The 16883-nt window shown below is 43.7% G+C and overlaps 2 protein-coding genes and 1 long non-coding RNA gene across 3 annotated transcripts; 2 read left to right on the forward strand and 1 right to left on the reverse strand.

Moving 5' to 3' along the window:
• The first annotated feature begins 76 nt into the window (after positions 1-76).
• LOC133150574 (ras-related protein Rap-2a-like) lies at positions 77-7640 on the forward strand. The gene is made up of 2 exons (XM_061273219.1): positions 77-719; positions 6574-7640. The coding sequence occupies exons 1-2, from the start codon at positions 406-408 to the stop codon at positions 6809-6811; spliced, it is 552 nt and encodes a 183-aa protein (XP_061129203.1). The 5' UTR covers positions 77-405; the 3' UTR covers positions 6812-7640.
• Positions 4949-6578, reverse strand: LOC133150575 (uncharacterized). The gene is made up of 2 exons (XR_009713798.1): positions 6180-6578; positions 4949-5820 (listed from the first exon to the last, which is right to left on the reverse strand). It is a non-coding gene; the product is annotated as an uncharacterized LOC133150575 (long non-coding RNA).
• A 1097-nt stretch (positions 7641-8737) lies between the features above and the next one.
• mrpl39 (mitochondrial ribosomal protein L39) lies at positions 8738-13261 on the forward strand. The gene is made up of 10 exons (XM_061273218.1): positions 8738-8887; positions 9191-9391; positions 9466-9605; positions 9744-9843; positions 10042-10109; positions 10185-10297; positions 10382-10447; positions 11337-11490; positions 11677-11724; positions 13118-13261. The coding sequence occupies exons 1-10, from the start codon at positions 8851-8853 to the stop codon at positions 13190-13192; spliced, it is 1002 nt and encodes a 333-aa protein (XP_061129202.1). The 5' UTR covers positions 8738-8850; the 3' UTR covers positions 13193-13261.
• Positions 13262-16883: the final 3622 nt, after the last annotated feature.

Below are 16883 nucleotides of genomic sequence, written 5' to 3' on the forward strand. Positions count from 1 at the left end.
GAGTTACCTCCCTTCTATTATACGTGACATGGCGGAAACGTCTGCCTGATGCACGGAATCCAAAGGCGTGGATTCCCTGCACTTTTTTTTTTTTTGTCTTCTCGGGGACAAAAAGACATTCGCCTTCCCTTCCACTGATCGTCGCTGCACACTGAAGGGAGGAAATGTCGTTTTAGCACATTTGCAAGATGTGCAGCCAGCTCGTTTCTAATTATAGCCAGTCTTATTTCTGCCTATTGCATTATGGATGCCCGTGGAAGGGGGTTCCGTCCAGATAGCGTGGGAACGTCTCCGTAGAGGCTGAATGCAACATCCCCTCCGCCTGCACCGCATTCGGCGCGTCGTGGCCGCGGCGTGAGCGCACAACGCGAGGTCGGGATGTGGCGGATGTGAAAGCGGGGCGCGATGCGGGAGTACAAAGTGGTGGTGCTCGGCAGCGGCGGGGTGGGCAAGTCGGCCCTGACCGTGCAGTTCGTCACCGGAACATTCATCGAAAAATATGACCCGACCATCGAAGACTTCTACCGGAAGGAGATCGAGGTGGACTCGTCCCCGTCGGTGCTGGAGATCCTCGACACGGCCGGCACCGAGCAGTTCGCCTCCATGCGGGACCTTTACATCAGGAATGGCCAAGGCTTCATCCTGGTCTACAGTCTGGTCAACCAGCAGAGCTTTCAGGACATCAAACCCATGAGGGACCAGATTATCAGGGTCAAGAGGTGAGTTTGCAATTTGCAGGGTGTGGACTGACGGACAGACGGTCAGACAGACAGACAGACAGACAGGTCATATTCTACTGTAAACTAAGCAGCATCAGGCTATCTTAGTACTTGGATGGGAAGCTTGAAAGCAAAAGAAAAAAAATGGGAAGAAGATAAATTCATAAATAAACACAATGAGTACAGTGACATTTTGTGTTAAAAAGCAGCTGCTGAGCCCTGCGGTTATACACCCGCACACATGACTAGCTCGGGATGTTCTTCTGATCACTTAGTTCAGACCATTACTCAACAAATCCACTGAGCTCATCCCACAAGCACAGTTGGGCCTTATCTTGGATGGCTTTCATAAGATGACAAGACTCCCTTTGAAACATCATGTGACTAACCTTGTAGTGCTCAACACTCACTGATCTATTATAAACAGTTTGGGATGAGGAATGTTTGATGAGCAATTCAAAAATATGCAAATTTTGCTCCTGGTGCATTTAGTGTCACTGCATGTTAATGGTTGTCTGTTAATATGTGCCCTGAGATAGACTACTAGTCAAAGTAATAAAAGGTCACGTTATATCAGATGTCTCTGCAATTATGCTAAGGTGATGATTCTGGGGTGTAAGTTGTGTCGAGTGTAATAAAGTCTCCCCAATGGGCTCGGAAAACAATTGAGCCAAGAATCTGTTCAATTCCTGAGATAGCAAATTCTCACATGTGGTCAACTTAGCCTTGGAGAGCGTTTTGAGATGAGCAGCTATGTTGTGAGGAGTAGCTCAACTAAAGATATTTTTGCACCATATTTGCAACTCATTTTGCTAAGAATCTAAATAACCTGAATGAAAAAAAAAATGTTTCAGTGTGTTTGTGTATTTATGCTGTGCGCAAACGAGTCGTAATTCGACCACTCGTTCGATTGGGCATGGCATAATGAATATAGATTTTTATTTTTTCTCACTCGGATAAGATGGTGTGACATTTGGGAGCTTAAGATCAGGGGATGCTTTGAGAATAATTGTCAATTTCTGTCTATGTGAAGCCCTTTGAGACTGCTTGTGATTTAGGGCTATACAAATAAACTTGACTTGACTTGACTTGACTTGACATCACAGCAACTGCCGTTTTGTTGTTAGCGCTAGTCTGACAGTTACGGACCAACTGTACCCCGACACCATCAGTGACTCACATAATAATTTATTCAGGGTGGTTATTGTTACTGGTTATTGTTTTGGTCCAATTTTAGATCAATCTGCTCGTATTGTTTTATGGTAGTTGGCTCAAAGCTAACCAGAGCGCCGACGGCATCCGTGTAAATAAAATGGCAGTTCCGGCAAGTCTCATCCGAATCCACAAAATTATAAATCGATAATCGACTATGCCATGTCTAATTGAACAAATGAACAAATTACGATATGTTTGTGCACAGCACAGGTGCCCACCAAGTGTGCATGTGGCATATGAATAGTACATACCCTTATTTCACACAACTTTGCTTTTCAAGTGGCTTCTTACGCTGTAAGAGACGCATTCTTATATAATCATAAAATCTGTCTGATTAATTGATGCTTGTTTGGGTTTTTTCCTTCCAAAATGCACTGCAGCTTGCAAAAGTCAATTTAGAATGAGAAGAATGAAGGGTTCAACAAAACAAGATGGCCCTGCACACTCGGACTGAGATTCAGTACAAATGCTATGTGAATTTAAAAATTACAATAATGTCATTTTGATATTTATGCTACATAATTACCTTAGCAATGCCTTGGAAAGTCATACACACAATTTATGTTGATTGCCAATTTATTCTAATTTAAGACATTATTTACAGTAAAAAATATTTTGTATGTATTGGTTTTTATGACCAAATCCATTTTATGCTCAATTAAAAGTACATCGTGCGAGTAAACAGTAAACGTAAAGTGTCAAATAAGAACATGGAGTCACCTTTTGACAACTGTACAAATGGTGAAGGAACTGAAAGTTTTCGACACAGAGGGAAATTTTTATAGATAGTGTTGGTTCGGAGGTGCAGGGTTCAATTCCGGCTCCGGCCTTCCTGTGTGTGCCCGTGTGGGTATCCTCCGGGTACTCTGGTTTCCTCCCACATCCCAAAAACATGCTTGATAGGCCAATTGCCCCTTGGCGTGAGTGTGACCAGTTCAGGGCGTCCCCCGCCTACTGCCTGAAGACTGCTGGGATAGGCTCCAGCATGCCCGTGACCCTCATGAGGACCACAACCGGTTCGGATTATGGATAAATGAGTGTTGATTGATTTGTGTTTGTATATGATACTGTCAGTCAGTTAGCAGCAGAGACAGTGTGACACCAGGGTGTGCAAAAGTGCTAGTTAAGCCCCGCCAGCATTTTATTTAAAATCTGGGTTAGGCTCTAGCACACCCACAACCCTTTAAGCAGTTCAGAAAATGGATGAATGGATTCCAAAATAGTATCCGTCCATCCATCCATTCATCCCTCTACCGCTTATCCGGGCGGGGTCAGCTCGAGGATGCAGCAGCTTCAGCAGGGAAGCTCAACGTTCCATCTCCCCATCTACTTCTTCCAGCCAGTCCGGAGACATCCCAAGGTTTTCCCAGGCCAGCAGAGAGACAATGTGTTGAATTTTTTTTCTATTTATTCCATTTTATTTTGTCAAGTCGATGTATTCAGTTTATTTAAGTCGACTATACATCTACTTTAAAAATGTGAATAAATTCAACAAAGAATTATTTCAGTGCAGTTTAGGACCGTTTAGATCAAACTGCAGGCTGATTTCTTCCTTGTCATGTGAGGGCCTCACAAGGTCCCATGATGATGATAACGACTCGCTGTTGGAGTCTGCTTTTACTGTAGGAAAAAAGAACAACAATGCTTTTCCGTTGGTGCAGACGTTCCAACGAGCACCAGATGAATTTTGCAGCAGACGAGGGGCTCGATTGGCCCGTCGCAAAGAGTTAATAAGGCACCCTGTCCGCGTTGTGTTCGCGGGGCATCGACATCACGTTATGGACCCTTTAGGAGATCATCCTGCTGATCCAATTTTCTGCTGAGCCAGCCAACAACATGCGGTGAAGTTGCATGAACCCACTCACCAGAACTTAATGGAATTGAGTTGGGTTTGAAGCCAAAAAGACATCAGGCGTCCATTAGGGAGTCGTGTAAACTGGAATGCGAGGCTCTTATGTGGGAAAGAATGTGTGCTGCAGACATCTGCTCTCACAACAGCTTGCATGCTATTCCATGGCGCAGGTTACAAAATAGCATTGTGCCATTCTGTGACTTACAGCGTCGTACTTTTTCCCGACACACAATCGGATCATCTCGTTGCGCTTGTGCTGAATCGGTTGGGGGTGAAGCCGCTTTAAAGTTGCCTTTTCACGCTGCACTGATGCTGTGTCTAATAGCAGGAGGGGAGTGGGAACAGGGCGGAAACCAAAACAACGCATCTCAGGGGGCTCCCCAGTGTGGCCTCAAAGAAGCATTTGGACCTCAGGCTTTTAGCGTTGGCCAAGAGCAAAAAGCAAGTCATTAAAGCGGTCAGTCTTTTGGAAAGCAAGCAATGAAGGGACATCAGTCAAGTGCACGCAGCCCACTAAACATGTTTCTCATATCTGTTGACCACCAATAATAAAGAAATAAACTAATATTACTTCTCTGACTCTTTTGACGAGTCACGACAATGAGAAAGTGGTTGAAATCGTCACACCGGGTCTGCTGGACTGGTCAAATCTCTTTTTTTTTTTAATTGCTAAATTGCACAGAGAGCCAGAAGATTAGTGGAGGACCTCTTCTAGAACTCACACACAACTTCTGATGTTGTGTGATTTGTTTGTGTGTTTTGTGTGTGGCACACACAGATTAGCTGCAGTTAATTAGCAGCAGATGCAGAATTCTGCATTCAAGCCCTTCATCCTGATTTGTTTGCTGCTGCTTTGAGGCTTGTGAAATGGCAATTTTGCACAGCAGGTAGCTTTAATAAGGCTACGTCTGCCCTGAAGATATAAGCGAAAGTTCCCAACTTTTTTTTTTTTTTTTTGCAAGTAAACATTGCTGCTCTTTGTGTTATTTTCCCGGCACAGCAACCCTTAGCGGTAATTAGCTCCAATAAAAGTGTGACTCAGTATTTTAATGACAATGAAGCATGTTGGAGCTTTATAGCCACATTAAGAACAAACATGAGGGTTGGTGAGCTACATGCGCAAGGCGCAGAGAAAGTTGCATCTCAAGTAGAAATTGTCAAATGTTAAACATACTTTACATTTAATTGCTTTTTTAGTTACAGTGAAAAATGCACTTTTAACATGCAAATATATTAGCACAACTAAAATCATACCAAATAAAATGTACAATAGCTGGACTGAGACATATCTCAATAACTGACGTTCAGATAGGGCAAGAACATGGGAAGTAAAATATATGACAAAAGCGTCAATCGTTAAATGACCGATTATCAAAATCCTTGACTATCCAATACAATACAAAACAACTTTAATTATATAGTGCATTTTACGACAAAAGGGCGGCACACTTGTTAGCACGTCTGCCTCACAGTTAGGAGTGTGCAGGTTCGATTCCACCTCCGGACATCAAATCATCTTACAGACTTCCCGTGAGTCTAGTTAGTTGAAATGATGAGGTGCATCGCCTTCACATGATGTTTTCCAACCCAAAAACACTAACTGCATCAAAGTGGCACCTTCTGTTTAATTGTGTAAGCGAACATAATTTGGCCAATTGATCGCTGACCCGCCAGTGTATTCCTACTGGGGGGCAACACGAGCATTCCAATGAAACGCCACGCAGTAGACGACGAATCCCTGCGAGGCGGAGCAGCGGCAGCGTGCAGCCCGGCATGGCAACAAGCAAGCTCTTCAGCCGCTACATCACTCCCTGTGTCTTTGTCGATATATTTAGAGTTTCTCCTCCGAGACAGTCAGCTTGCATTTGCCCACGTGGCTCTTGTCCTTGTTCACACCCTCAATGCACACACAGGTCGGATGACGAGCATGGCCACTCTTCCGTCCTTTGTAAGGGATGCGGCCGCCTTCCCTCCGGGATCTCACAAAAGCAGAGGCAGGAAGCCACAGATCAGCATCCTATTGGTGGACACTACCTGGAGAATAGTGTCAGTCAGACAACCAGCGGGAAAAAAAAAGACAAAGAATTGGTAAACGTGTTTTTTCTAAAAAGAGTCAGTGAGGTGTAGTGAAGCACTTTCAATGCAGGCATTGTGTGTTCATGGTTGGAAAGTGAGCATGAACGGTTGGCTGGTTACTTTGTGTTCCCTACCATTGACTAGCACCAGTCACAAAGCGTGACAAGTGGATGCTAAGTGTGGAATACTTCATCCCATTGGAATTTCTCCGAATGTCAGAGACCTTTATCAACTCATTCACGGCCAGGCCAATCAAAACGAATCTTTGACGTCTATAGTCGTCAATGGTAGTGAATAAATAAAGAAGCTGTCTTTACTTCTCTCTCGCAGTAGCCGTTTTCAGTTAGTATTCCCGTTATCCATGACTCGCTCCAGCCTGGGGCTCCATCTAGCGATGGCCCAGGGGGGAAGAGAGACACGCGTATTGTGCAATAGCAATCGTTGGTAGATGATGCGTCGCAGAGAGGTTTTCGTTTGTCGTGACAGTTCTCTAATGGGACCGCCCACAGATATTAGACGCCCACGGAGGACTGGAAGCCTCCTGGGAAGCTGCTTTTGTCGCTATCCTCTTGCTCCACTGTGCTTGGTTCTTGTGGTTTCAGCAACTGACAGTATGTAGGCTGACACTCGCCGCATCAATGAGTTTCGCTCGGCGACATCGGGAAGGAAGTTCCTTTTTGTACCTAATATGGCTTTGTCTTTTCTTTCCAGGTACCAGCAGGTGCCGGTGGTGCTGGTGGGGAATAAGGTGGACCTGGAGGACGAGAGGGAGGTGTCGCCCGGCGAGGGCCAGGCGCTAGCAGAAGACTGGGGCTGCCCCTTCATGGAGACGTCTGCCAAGAGCAAGACGATGGTGGATGAGCTTTTCACCGAGATCGTGCGGCAGATGGATTTTTGCCCACTGCCAGACCGCAGAGAGGCGTGCTGCCCCGCCTGCAGCGTACAGTAGCGGGTCGACAGATCCCAAGACGTGGACAAATAAAATCATGATGAGAGAGTGAAGTTGGAGAGGACTCAAGGAAAAATGTCACTGTTGCCATTTCTTATTTCCGTGTCAGTCACGCGCTTTGGCTGAGAGGCATGCTGGGAAATGTAGGAAAGCACTCGGTGAAGCAGACAATTGAGATGAAATCTAATCCCTTGGACACAGGGTGGAGTTTCTTTTGAACTTCCACATCCATCAGCCCCCTCCTGGTAAACAGCCAATTTCAGGGGCTTTCCCAAAGGCGGCGCAGTGCCAAAAACCACCTTAAAAGCCATCAACAAAGAGGATGGGAGCCCTAAATCATTTTTGGGAAGCCAAGAAAAAGACAGCGGCAAATATATAACGTCTGTCCTGTTTCCTTTCTGCACTCCTCTTGACGGCGCAAAGATCAAACGGCAGATTTCTACACCGATGTCAAACAGCACCACTGTGAAGGTGTCACCCCAGAGGTCGGCCCAGCAGTCGGCCCGCCTAACAATGAATGAATGAATAGATGAATGAATGTCCCGAGAATAAAAAGCTGCACCTCTTGAGGAGATATCCCAAACATGGATGATGTGTGCATGAAGTCATACTCTCACGCTGACCTCGAGTACAATCTCACCCAAAGAGACAATGTCAATCAATCATTATTGAAATGTGCAGACACTTGACACCTTACAGATGATACAAATGCCTTGTATGCCTAACATGGTAGTGACAGTGTGTCTTGAATTGCATTAGTTAGTGGATCTCATCAACACTTATTTTCAACTCAAATAAATAAAAACATACATCTTTATGCACCACTGTATCATGTTGTTTTGTGTTCCTTTTCTCTGTGCAGTCAGTCCAACAACATGCATGTTAATCTGGGTTGATAATCTGGATGAAGTGCAGCCCGAATCCCCCTTAAAGTTTTTTAAAAAAGGCCACATTGACATGTCAGTGAAATATTTTCCTTCGTGATAATCCTGCTGAGAGCAATTTCAGTCAGTAGTTGACAGTCATTAATGTTAAACCTATTCGATATTACCAATCACAAATGCTTATAAAATAGTCAATAAGAAAGTGATCTGAAGCTAGAGAGAAGAAGACTTGATGCTAAATGAAGCACAAATTGATCATCTGACGGTTTGCTCTTGTTCTTCTACAACTACTCTTTGTTCTATTTGCACTTCTGGACCGTGCTGCTTTCTCACATGGTACCATGACAAGGTTGTTTGAGGGTAGGAATTTACCATTGTTGATGGAGATATGGGACAAATCTTTCTTTATTTGCAACATCCTCAATTTCCATGCTAACTTCCAATAGTGATCAAGTCAAGGCAACAACAAAGAAAGGAGAACTGTTTGCACCATTTTTCAAAACAACAAAACAAAGACTGCTTGAAATTAATATGAAGCAGAAAATATCCACATATTTTTCCATCTGGCTATTATTTACTAGGAACCACTTGGCTCCATCCAAACTCCTTTCCAGTCTCCTTGTGAAAACAGACATTCTTCTGCCGAGAGGCTTTGTGATGTGGTTGATTTATATTTTGTTCCTGCGGATGATGTCCCTCATTTTCTGCTGCGATTAGTTCCAGTTCTTTCCTGCAGATTTTGGACCTCAAACTCCAGCATTTGTCAAATTCCATTCAAGTGTCATTAATGAAGCTGGAGGACACGAGACACCACAGCAAAGATCAGAAATTTGGATGCAATTCAATCGGTATTGTGCAACAGCTCATCTGTGTCTTTTGGGGTAACACTGGGGTAAAAATCTGTTTTTAAAAAGCCATGACGTGGCCTGCTACTTCACATGGAGGTAGCGGGGCGTTTACGTAAGCGTCGAATTTACAGCGCACAGCGACGCTTAGTGGACATAATTGTAACTGCGGTCTTGTGAGACAAACGGAACTTTAGCTTCATGATCTCGTTTCTTGCCGGACCCAATGTTGGTGCACAAGAACCTGGCATGGCGTCCTTCAATTTGAGACCGACAGAATAGACGAATAGTCATCGAAAACTACTTCACGATGCTGATTAAGACTGTATTCCAGCGAATCCAACGCCGTAAGTTGCAAACTACTAGAAATGACAAGTCGCATTAATAGAAATAAATAAATAGTTGGTAGAAAGATATAAAAACATACCGATGCACCCCAATTAAATTCAACCTTCATCAAGGGTATTCTTAGCATAAACAGCAATTATTAAGAACATATTTTTCTATATCAAGTATTAGTAATCAAGGGTCTTCAAATTACGACTTTGTTCTGTCCCAATTCCAATAGTCCATTAAAGTTGGTGAGGTGTCTTCTAATTGATGTAAATATCTGTTCATTCCAGCACCTGTCAATTTTTGCATCTTCGCAGGTTTCAGGTCGACTGCCGCAGCAGCAGTGCGTGACGAGGCTCTCAGCCACCGCAATGCAGTCTTCTCTAGAGAGCAGGCCCGGCAACGAGCTCTCTACCCCCGCGTGGAGAAGATCGAGGTGTCCATGCAGGGGCCGGGGCTGGATGGTACTCTGCTCATCATGAACAGAGGAATGTCCACGCCGCTGAGCTGTGCCAGTCGTGAGTTAAAAGGACTGTTGTTCTCTTTTGCATGCATAGACTGTGAAAAAAAAAACCTCCTGTATGTCGTGCAGACCTGACAGAACATCACGTGACCAACTCTGCTTTGGCCCTCGTGGATGGCGAGCCTTGGCCTCTCCACCAGCCGCTCACTCACTCCTGCACGCTTACGTTGCTCACATTCAAAGACAGCGACCCCACGTTGGTCAACCAGGTGAACTGTGGAAGTCATTTCTATTTAAAGGAGACATTATCTTGCCCAAATTGAGTCGATTTGCATGTGTGCATGCCACTAGAAGTCTTCACTGCTCCTAAAAATTAGCCAACCTATGCCCCTTTTCCCCATCGACAGGCATATTGGCGTTCCTGTGCGGCCCTTCTCGGTCAGGTGCTGGAGACGGCGTTCAAGGACCAATTGTCTGTGGAGTTGCTCTGCACACCAGAGGTGCCAGGTATGCTGCTTTAAACCAACTGAGGGGCAAAGTGTTTGAAAGGTCGCAAATGTTATTTTTGAACTCGTATAAAAGTCTAAGTGGCTCAAAACACGCAAGCCATTCACCGTTTCAAACGTTCGCTGCGCAGTGGTTGTTGATATATGAGCTCATCTGGATTTGTCCTGCAGCTTGTTTCACTCATAAATTCCCCTGCAGTTACTTCAGGGGCTTTTCTTTGTGACTTTGTCCTGGACCCTCAGCTGGACTCTTGGACTCCCAATGAGGTTTCATGTCTTTGGTGTATTCGCCTTTGCGCTTCGGAACTCCCAGTATCTCACATGCCTGTGCTTGTGCTCTAGGAGTCATTGCGCTCTCTGACAATAGGGGCTCAGCAGCTTATCTTCCAGGACTTTCCCTGGGAGCCTCTGGAGGTGGTCCCCTCTCTGGCACTTGAAGTCTTCTCACACAGCAGGTAAATGGATCAGACGACGATGTAGCTCAATTTTGTTACTTTTGAGGTCAATTACACAATTTGACATTTATTTCGCCATTTCAGGTGTCAGCAGGAAGCGGTAGAGCAGAGGGCAGCCCAGAATCCCAAAGGGACAGTGACACTTTACAGGTGACATTGCACACACACACACACACACCAGAGCATGGTTGTATTTACAGACTGAATTCTCTTTGTACGGATTTATATGAAGCTGCATCTACAGACAGGAACATTGGACGTATACTGTATAACTAGCCAGTCATGTTAGCACGACTAAAAAAAGGAAACTAAATCACATCTGTGTTTGCATTCAACGCATGAAACATATATTGAAGACTGAACAACAACACAAAATCAGACTACGCTCAGTAAAGCGATAACACAATCAATGTTACATAACTTGTGGTTGGCCTCGGTTGAGTGGGATTGAGTCGTATATAAAAACTCATTAATTAGCTGCCGTTATCTTATTATACAATGCGTGCGTGTGTATGCATAGTACATAGTACATGCATACGTGTACACTATGTAAGGTGTGTGCATGTGCGTGTGCGTGTGGGTAGGTGTATTAAAACAACTACAAATACAAAACATAAAAATAAATACAAGAATAAAAGACTTAAAAATAAAAGGGACATGAATAGTATAATAAATATGAATAGAACTATCAGTCAATATAACAATTTTCTGCCGCAGACAATGTCAACACAAAATGCAGAATAAAATGTTATTCAAGTGAGGGGGTGGTCCTAAATGTGTCTTGTGTTGAACTGTTCGCCTATTGGGAAGGTGACAGTTTTTTGTTTTATTTATTTATTTAAAAAAATGTTAATTAATTGACAGCAAATAAATACCTAAATAAAGAACACGTTTACCAACGTTGCCTGCTGAACTTGATGCTTGTTACAAACGAGTCATTATTATTTCTATTTAAAACTAAAATACTACAAACTGCTGTTTTGGTCATTAACAATGAAAAATCACAAGCTCAAGGTGACTCGGTCTGTCTACCCTCTAGATGTGGGGACCATGTCCTTTTGAGCGGGGGCCCCCTAGTGGCCCGAACAGGTCTGTGCTTCCAGTACGAGGTGACAGCGCTCCACAGCCTGGGAGCAGGGCCCTGGGGCCTCCATCGGCGAGCACAGGGCCTCTCACTGCCTCTGCAGCTGGAGGTAGGATGGATGCTGCTTTTGTCATTTTGCAATTGCAAATGTAAAGAACACAAGGGAAAACTGTGATTTTGAGTTTAGCAGATGGCTACGAATGAGATGTTGCTCCCAGATATGTTAACTGTCAAGTGCGATTGCCAAGAATTTTGTGTCCATGTGAGTGCTCGTCACGTTGTCTCGTTCGCGCAGGCCCACCACACAGTCTGGAGGAAACTGAGGCAGCGGGCAGAGAAATTGGTGAGAGCAAACATTCCCGTTTCACGCGCACATCCAACAGAGAGAACATCAAAGCTAAAGCAAAGCTGCCAACTCAGGCAGGGACGTTACTTGCGAGGCAGCGCTCGGGTCTCCATGCTTGATGCTTGCCCAAATTAGCGCTTGTTCTAAATCCAGCCAGGCCCTTTACCCTGGATGCCCCTCATCCCTCCAGATTTCACACTGTAGCCAGAGGTTAGGATTTAACGTCATCTTTTTTTTTTTTTTTTATGGCTTTGCATTTACGTTTCTGGCACAGGCTGGGAAAGGACTCTCATCCTTTGCATGAAGGACAAACCGCCTGTTTCTGAAGTTAACATCAAACACACCAATGAAGGAGCCAGTAAAGAAAAAAAAAACTATTTATAAATCTCTCCAGACACTCCACGAGGTGCATCGCGACACAAGTCGATTCTAACTGAAGATGCATAAATCTTCTGCTATTTAAATTAGGCTGAGTTAATTTTGGATGGAGCCATCTAGGCAGAATATATTCTGCTGCTGCTGCTGCAGCCTTTCTGGCATTCCCTGTGCTTCACTGACTGACTGTCCAGTGCAGGAAAAAGACTACTCATTAATAGGCACACTTGATTTGGCAGCCGATGACATACTATGCTCGGCGGCCTACATTTCCTTTTCGCGGGGCCACTGTTATTTGGGGAATTGAAACTGCGCTTTGTTAACGACAAGCGTATGGAGTTGGATGAACGTCAAAAGTAAATGATATGTGGATCAGTTCTTGGTGGAGTTCTGACACGCACGGGATTAGCATGGAGAACCGCCGCTCTGTTTTATGGCTTTGGAGGACGTCATTTCACCCAGCCTGCAATGTTAGCGTGTCCCTTTTGTCCCAGAGCATCACTCTCACAATCACTAGCGGGGGCTCTAAACTGAAGCCGCCTTGCTGAAGGATGCGATGCGATTGATGTCATTTCTTTTTCCAAGACGGGACGCTAGGGTCTTAATCATTCTGTCTGTCCAAATACACAAATGATAAAGAATTTAGTCATACTTGACATCAACTCTTCACGCTGGTTCAAATCATTCACTCTGGAGGGGAGGGGCGCTTCTATTTCATGCAAACGGAGAGTACATCTTTTGTTACCAGCCAGCATGCCGCTAACTTCGGATCGGGCCCCACAGATGAATTATGTCGGAAATATACCCCCAGGAGATGTCAATTTCTTTTGCTTAAGACTTGTTTATTTTAGTTGAAGTGTTTATATGGAACATTGTCATTTTGTTTGAGTTCCACGTAAACCTGATGTCATACAACGGAAAGTCTATTATGTCACCTTTTGATAATTACAATTGACAGTATATATTTAAAGCAAAAGATTAAAAAGACGAAAAATATCCTGTTTTCGGCCCACAGGTAGAGGTGCAGCCGCCTCCGGAAGCGACTCCGCCCCCTGTTGTTGCTCCCGCTCCACAATTAAGCAACCAGTAACATCTGAATTCTACACACGCACACACACTCGCCGTGTGTTGTCTGAACAATAAAAATTGACAAAAGAAAGTGCTGAATAAGCTCCGTTTGTTTTCAATGAAATTAAATCAGTGGTTTTGTTGTTGAGCGGAGGGTGTTGGAACTATTGGGAGTGTGTGTTCCGCACGTGTGCTTGAGCAATTTGCGACAACAAACGCAGAGTGTTTGCAGCGAGATTGTCTTGTTGGCAGCTGTCGTGCACGTCACTTGTCAGCCCGACGGCTGTCGCCTCTGACACATGACGCCCAAGACTCCTGCTTTCTGTCAGCTTTGTACACTTTCACTTGTTAATAATGTATATGTCGAGTGGCAGTATGGAGGATCAACTCATTAGCTTTTCTGCCTCGAGTTTCATCAGAAAAAAAAAAAAACCTTGCATCTATTTTTAATTTTTATCCCGTCATCAATCCCCCCCCCCCCCCTACCCTCCGAACGTTCTTGTAAAAGCAACATCTCGGGCAGTTTTATTATATCTGGCATCCGTGCGCAGAAAAAGTGATTAGATTGGTAGTCAAGGTTGTCATGACCTCACAAAACACATTTCATAACTTAACACGCTGAATATGAAGGAGTCCCCACCAGAGGATATTTTTGCCAACGCTGATCCTACAGAGTCATGATTGTATGTTTTGTTGTTGTTTTAAAAGAAGGTTCAAGGCAAAAGAAAACTTTCCATGTGGTTCTCAGTTTACAATATAAAAGTGCAGTTTGAGATTATAAACTAACTCGTTTGTACAGTTGCGTAAACATATGTCATCACAAAACACAAAAAGTTTGCGTTTACATATTTTTTTTATGCACTAGCGCCGTTTTGCCATACATACAATATATTTGCTGTCGTTATGACATAATACGGCTGCTGCTCATAATTGAGACATGAGTTGTGGAGTTGATTTCTCTGAGGTCAGCCATGTGTGAGAGTGCAGGTGCTGGTGGACAACTGGCAAGTGAAGAAAATCTTCTGGCTTCACGTATGATTCCAAACTTTTCATCACTTCCCAAATCCCCTTTTGATATTTGAGCTTCATGGAAAGCAGCAGACAGCTGTAAGTCTTTGCTCAGCTTGCCGCAACATTTTCAACTCCTGCATCATCTTTTTCCACAATCTTATAAGCACAAAATTCTCAGGAAGGGGGCTGGTCATGAAATGTCCACTTTGCAGCTGTTTCCAACCCTCACTCACCAAATCAATCGGTCCAACACACGCACGTGCCACACTGCAGCTCATACATGACTCACTAATGTGTTCTCTTATGCACTTGCTCCTTTGTCCTGTTCCCTGTTGCAAGGCCACTGCACCCAATTGGTCAGATGGGAAGTAGTCGCCATGTTACTGTACTCCACTCATCCCGTCAACCTTGATGTAGTTCAACTTATGGTAATTTGCCGTTAGAGCGTTTATCTGCCAGGCCTGAGATGATTTGTGATGAGATGAATGACACCACATCAGGAGTGTAATAAAGACAATATTGCACAGAGGCAGAAAGAGAGAGAGAAATATAAATGCAAATACTGCATTTGCACCTCCATGGATAAACACACAAGTATCTCAAAGACTAACCACAATTCCAAAGAAGTTGGGACATTTTTATTTTTTTTTTACAAACCAATTCTCATACAAAAAAATGTAACTCTGCTTTGTAAACAAACCCCCCACCTACTGTAAACATGCACAGGTTAAAAAGAATGAATCTGTGACCCTATGCCGTGCAGCCTGACACAGAGTGAGGAAACACCAACATAAGGAGCCATCTGCACCAAGAGTAGCCAACAGACCGCAGCCCCAGGACACTGATACAGAGCCAAAGGGCAGGACCATGGCCGCACCCTTTGCAATTCCTACTGCAATACTCAACAACAGCAAAATAATTCATCTTTAAAAAATGTAAAACTACAGAAAAAAAATCTGTGACAATGATTTAAATACAATACCTAAAAGTACAAAAAGCAGCATAAAGATGAAATACACTATAAATACACAATCAAATGAAAGATAAACCAATAAATAGTTTAATGCACAATTTGAAAAAGGGGTCTCAAACCTGCTTTTAAAACCAAAACAAAACACAGTCAGACTCCGAGATTGTCAAGATCTGTCACAGTTTGTTTCCTTGTTTTAATGTCATAGTTTTGGTTTGCGTGTCTGTGCTCGCCCCTCCCCTCCTGTGCTCACAAACTATGTCATCGCCGTCACCTGCCTCTCGTTACCTGTCATGTATTTAAGTCCTGTCTGCGGATGGTTCTGGTCTTTTGTCTTCTTGTTTCTAGTTTCCAATCTGTTCTGTTCATTTCCGCACGTCCCTAGTCGAGCATCTATAGTTTGTCTGTTGGGTTCTTTAATCAACCTTGGTCCAAGCTGCATTTGGTCGCCCTGCTCCATTCCGATCATGACAGAGATAGCAAGAAGGCGTAATTTAATGTGAGCTTCACTTGATTGCTTTCAGCTATTTCTTCACCTTACCACAACAACAAATGTTATTTTTATCCTTGGTCGCAGAAATGTTGTGTATTCCTCCCAATTTCTTTTTCTCTAGGGTCCCAAATAAGAGACGTGGCTAAATCACTGCTTTCTATAACTTCATGCTTGTTTGAAGATGATGTAATATTGTATTGGTGCAACTTAACTGTCTTTGTTTGTCCTCCATTTTTATCAAGAGATTCAAGAGTGGAAAAGATTCAAGAGTTTTTTTATTCGCCATGTTTGAGCGTGCCAAACAAGGAATTTGACTTTTTTGTCGCCATTGCTGGAAATGATTGAATCCACATGCTGAGGACAATCTGGTGTGTCTGTCTTACTTGTGCCTGTTACTCATGTTGCTGATTCCACTGGTGCTATGCTAACTTCTGTCCTATTCTCCCACTTGATGTACCGTGCACATAACCTCTCCTACTCTGTTGGATTTTCCTCAAGGAGTTTCTTGTCCTTATTCATCATTGTTTGTATACTTTTAAATAATCATAATATATAAAGGAAATAAATTGTTTGTATACTTATAAATAGTTATATGAATCCAAAAGGAATAAATAATAATCATTAATTGTTTGAATGATTGTCAAGAATTATGAGGGCAAGCCATAGGATCAAAAATGATACTATAGCCAGCACCTTTGCTTCTTTCTTGTAGATCTGAAAAACTTGAAGATTTATAGATGTATTTGTGGGAATAATTTTGACACAAATCTCTCCCCACGCATTGACTTTGGCTCAGACTTACTTTAAGCCTCAGGATCCTCAAGTAGTGATCTCTTCTGCTCTGTGTACTCTTGGAAAAGCGGTGCCTCCCAAGTCCTCATATTTTGCTTTGGTGCTCTCAACCTGCTTCTATTCAACATCTGCCTCGTTCTCATTCATCTTTATGGCACTGAATAGAAAATTATGCCTTTTTTCATTTTAAACTATTCACAAAAATAAATAGGGAGAAACGCACAAAATGTCAGCTTTCACGTCAGTGGAAGACTCCGAGCCAGATGATTTTTATTGTTTAAATTGTTGGTCCGATTTAACGAGAATGCCTGGTTCATGCCCAGTCTATGCTGTGTCCACTTGGCATTGCAGTGCGCGTCTTGGACACGGCGTTGCGCTCTCGCCTCTGCTCGCGTTCAGTAAGCGCCACCCCACCCCGTCCCCGCCCCGTCCCCGCCACCTCCATCC

Source organism: Syngnathus typhle, linkage group LG2 (genome assembly GCF_033458585.1).
Source record: "Syngnathus typhle isolate RoL2023-S1 ecotype Sweden linkage group LG2, RoL_Styp_1.0, whole genome shotgun sequence".
In the NCBI taxonomy this organism is placed as follows: Eukaryota; Metazoa; Chordata; class Actinopteri; order Syngnathiformes; family Syngnathidae; genus Syngnathus; species Syngnathus typhle.

Coding starts and splice junctions, on each gene's coding strand:
- mrpl39 (XM_061273218.1), top strand. CDS start 8,851: ATGCTGATTAAGACTGTATTCCAGCGAATCCAACGCC. Junction 10,298..10,381: donor GAAGTCTTCTCACACAGCAG/GTAAATGGATCA, acceptor TCGCCATTTCAG/GTGTCAGCAGGAAGCGGTAG. Junction 11,725..13,117: donor GGCAGCGGGCAGAGAAATTG/GTGAGAGCAAAC, acceptor TTCGGCCCACAG/GTAGAGGTGCAGCCGCCTCC.
- LOC133150574 (XM_061273219.1), top strand. CDS start 406: ATGCGGGAGTACAAAGTGGTGGTGCTCGGCAGCGGCGGGGTGGGCAAG. Junction 720..6,573: donor CAGATTATCAGGGTCAAGAG/GTGAGTTTGCAA, acceptor TTTTCTTTCCAG/GTACCAGCAGGTGCCGGTGG.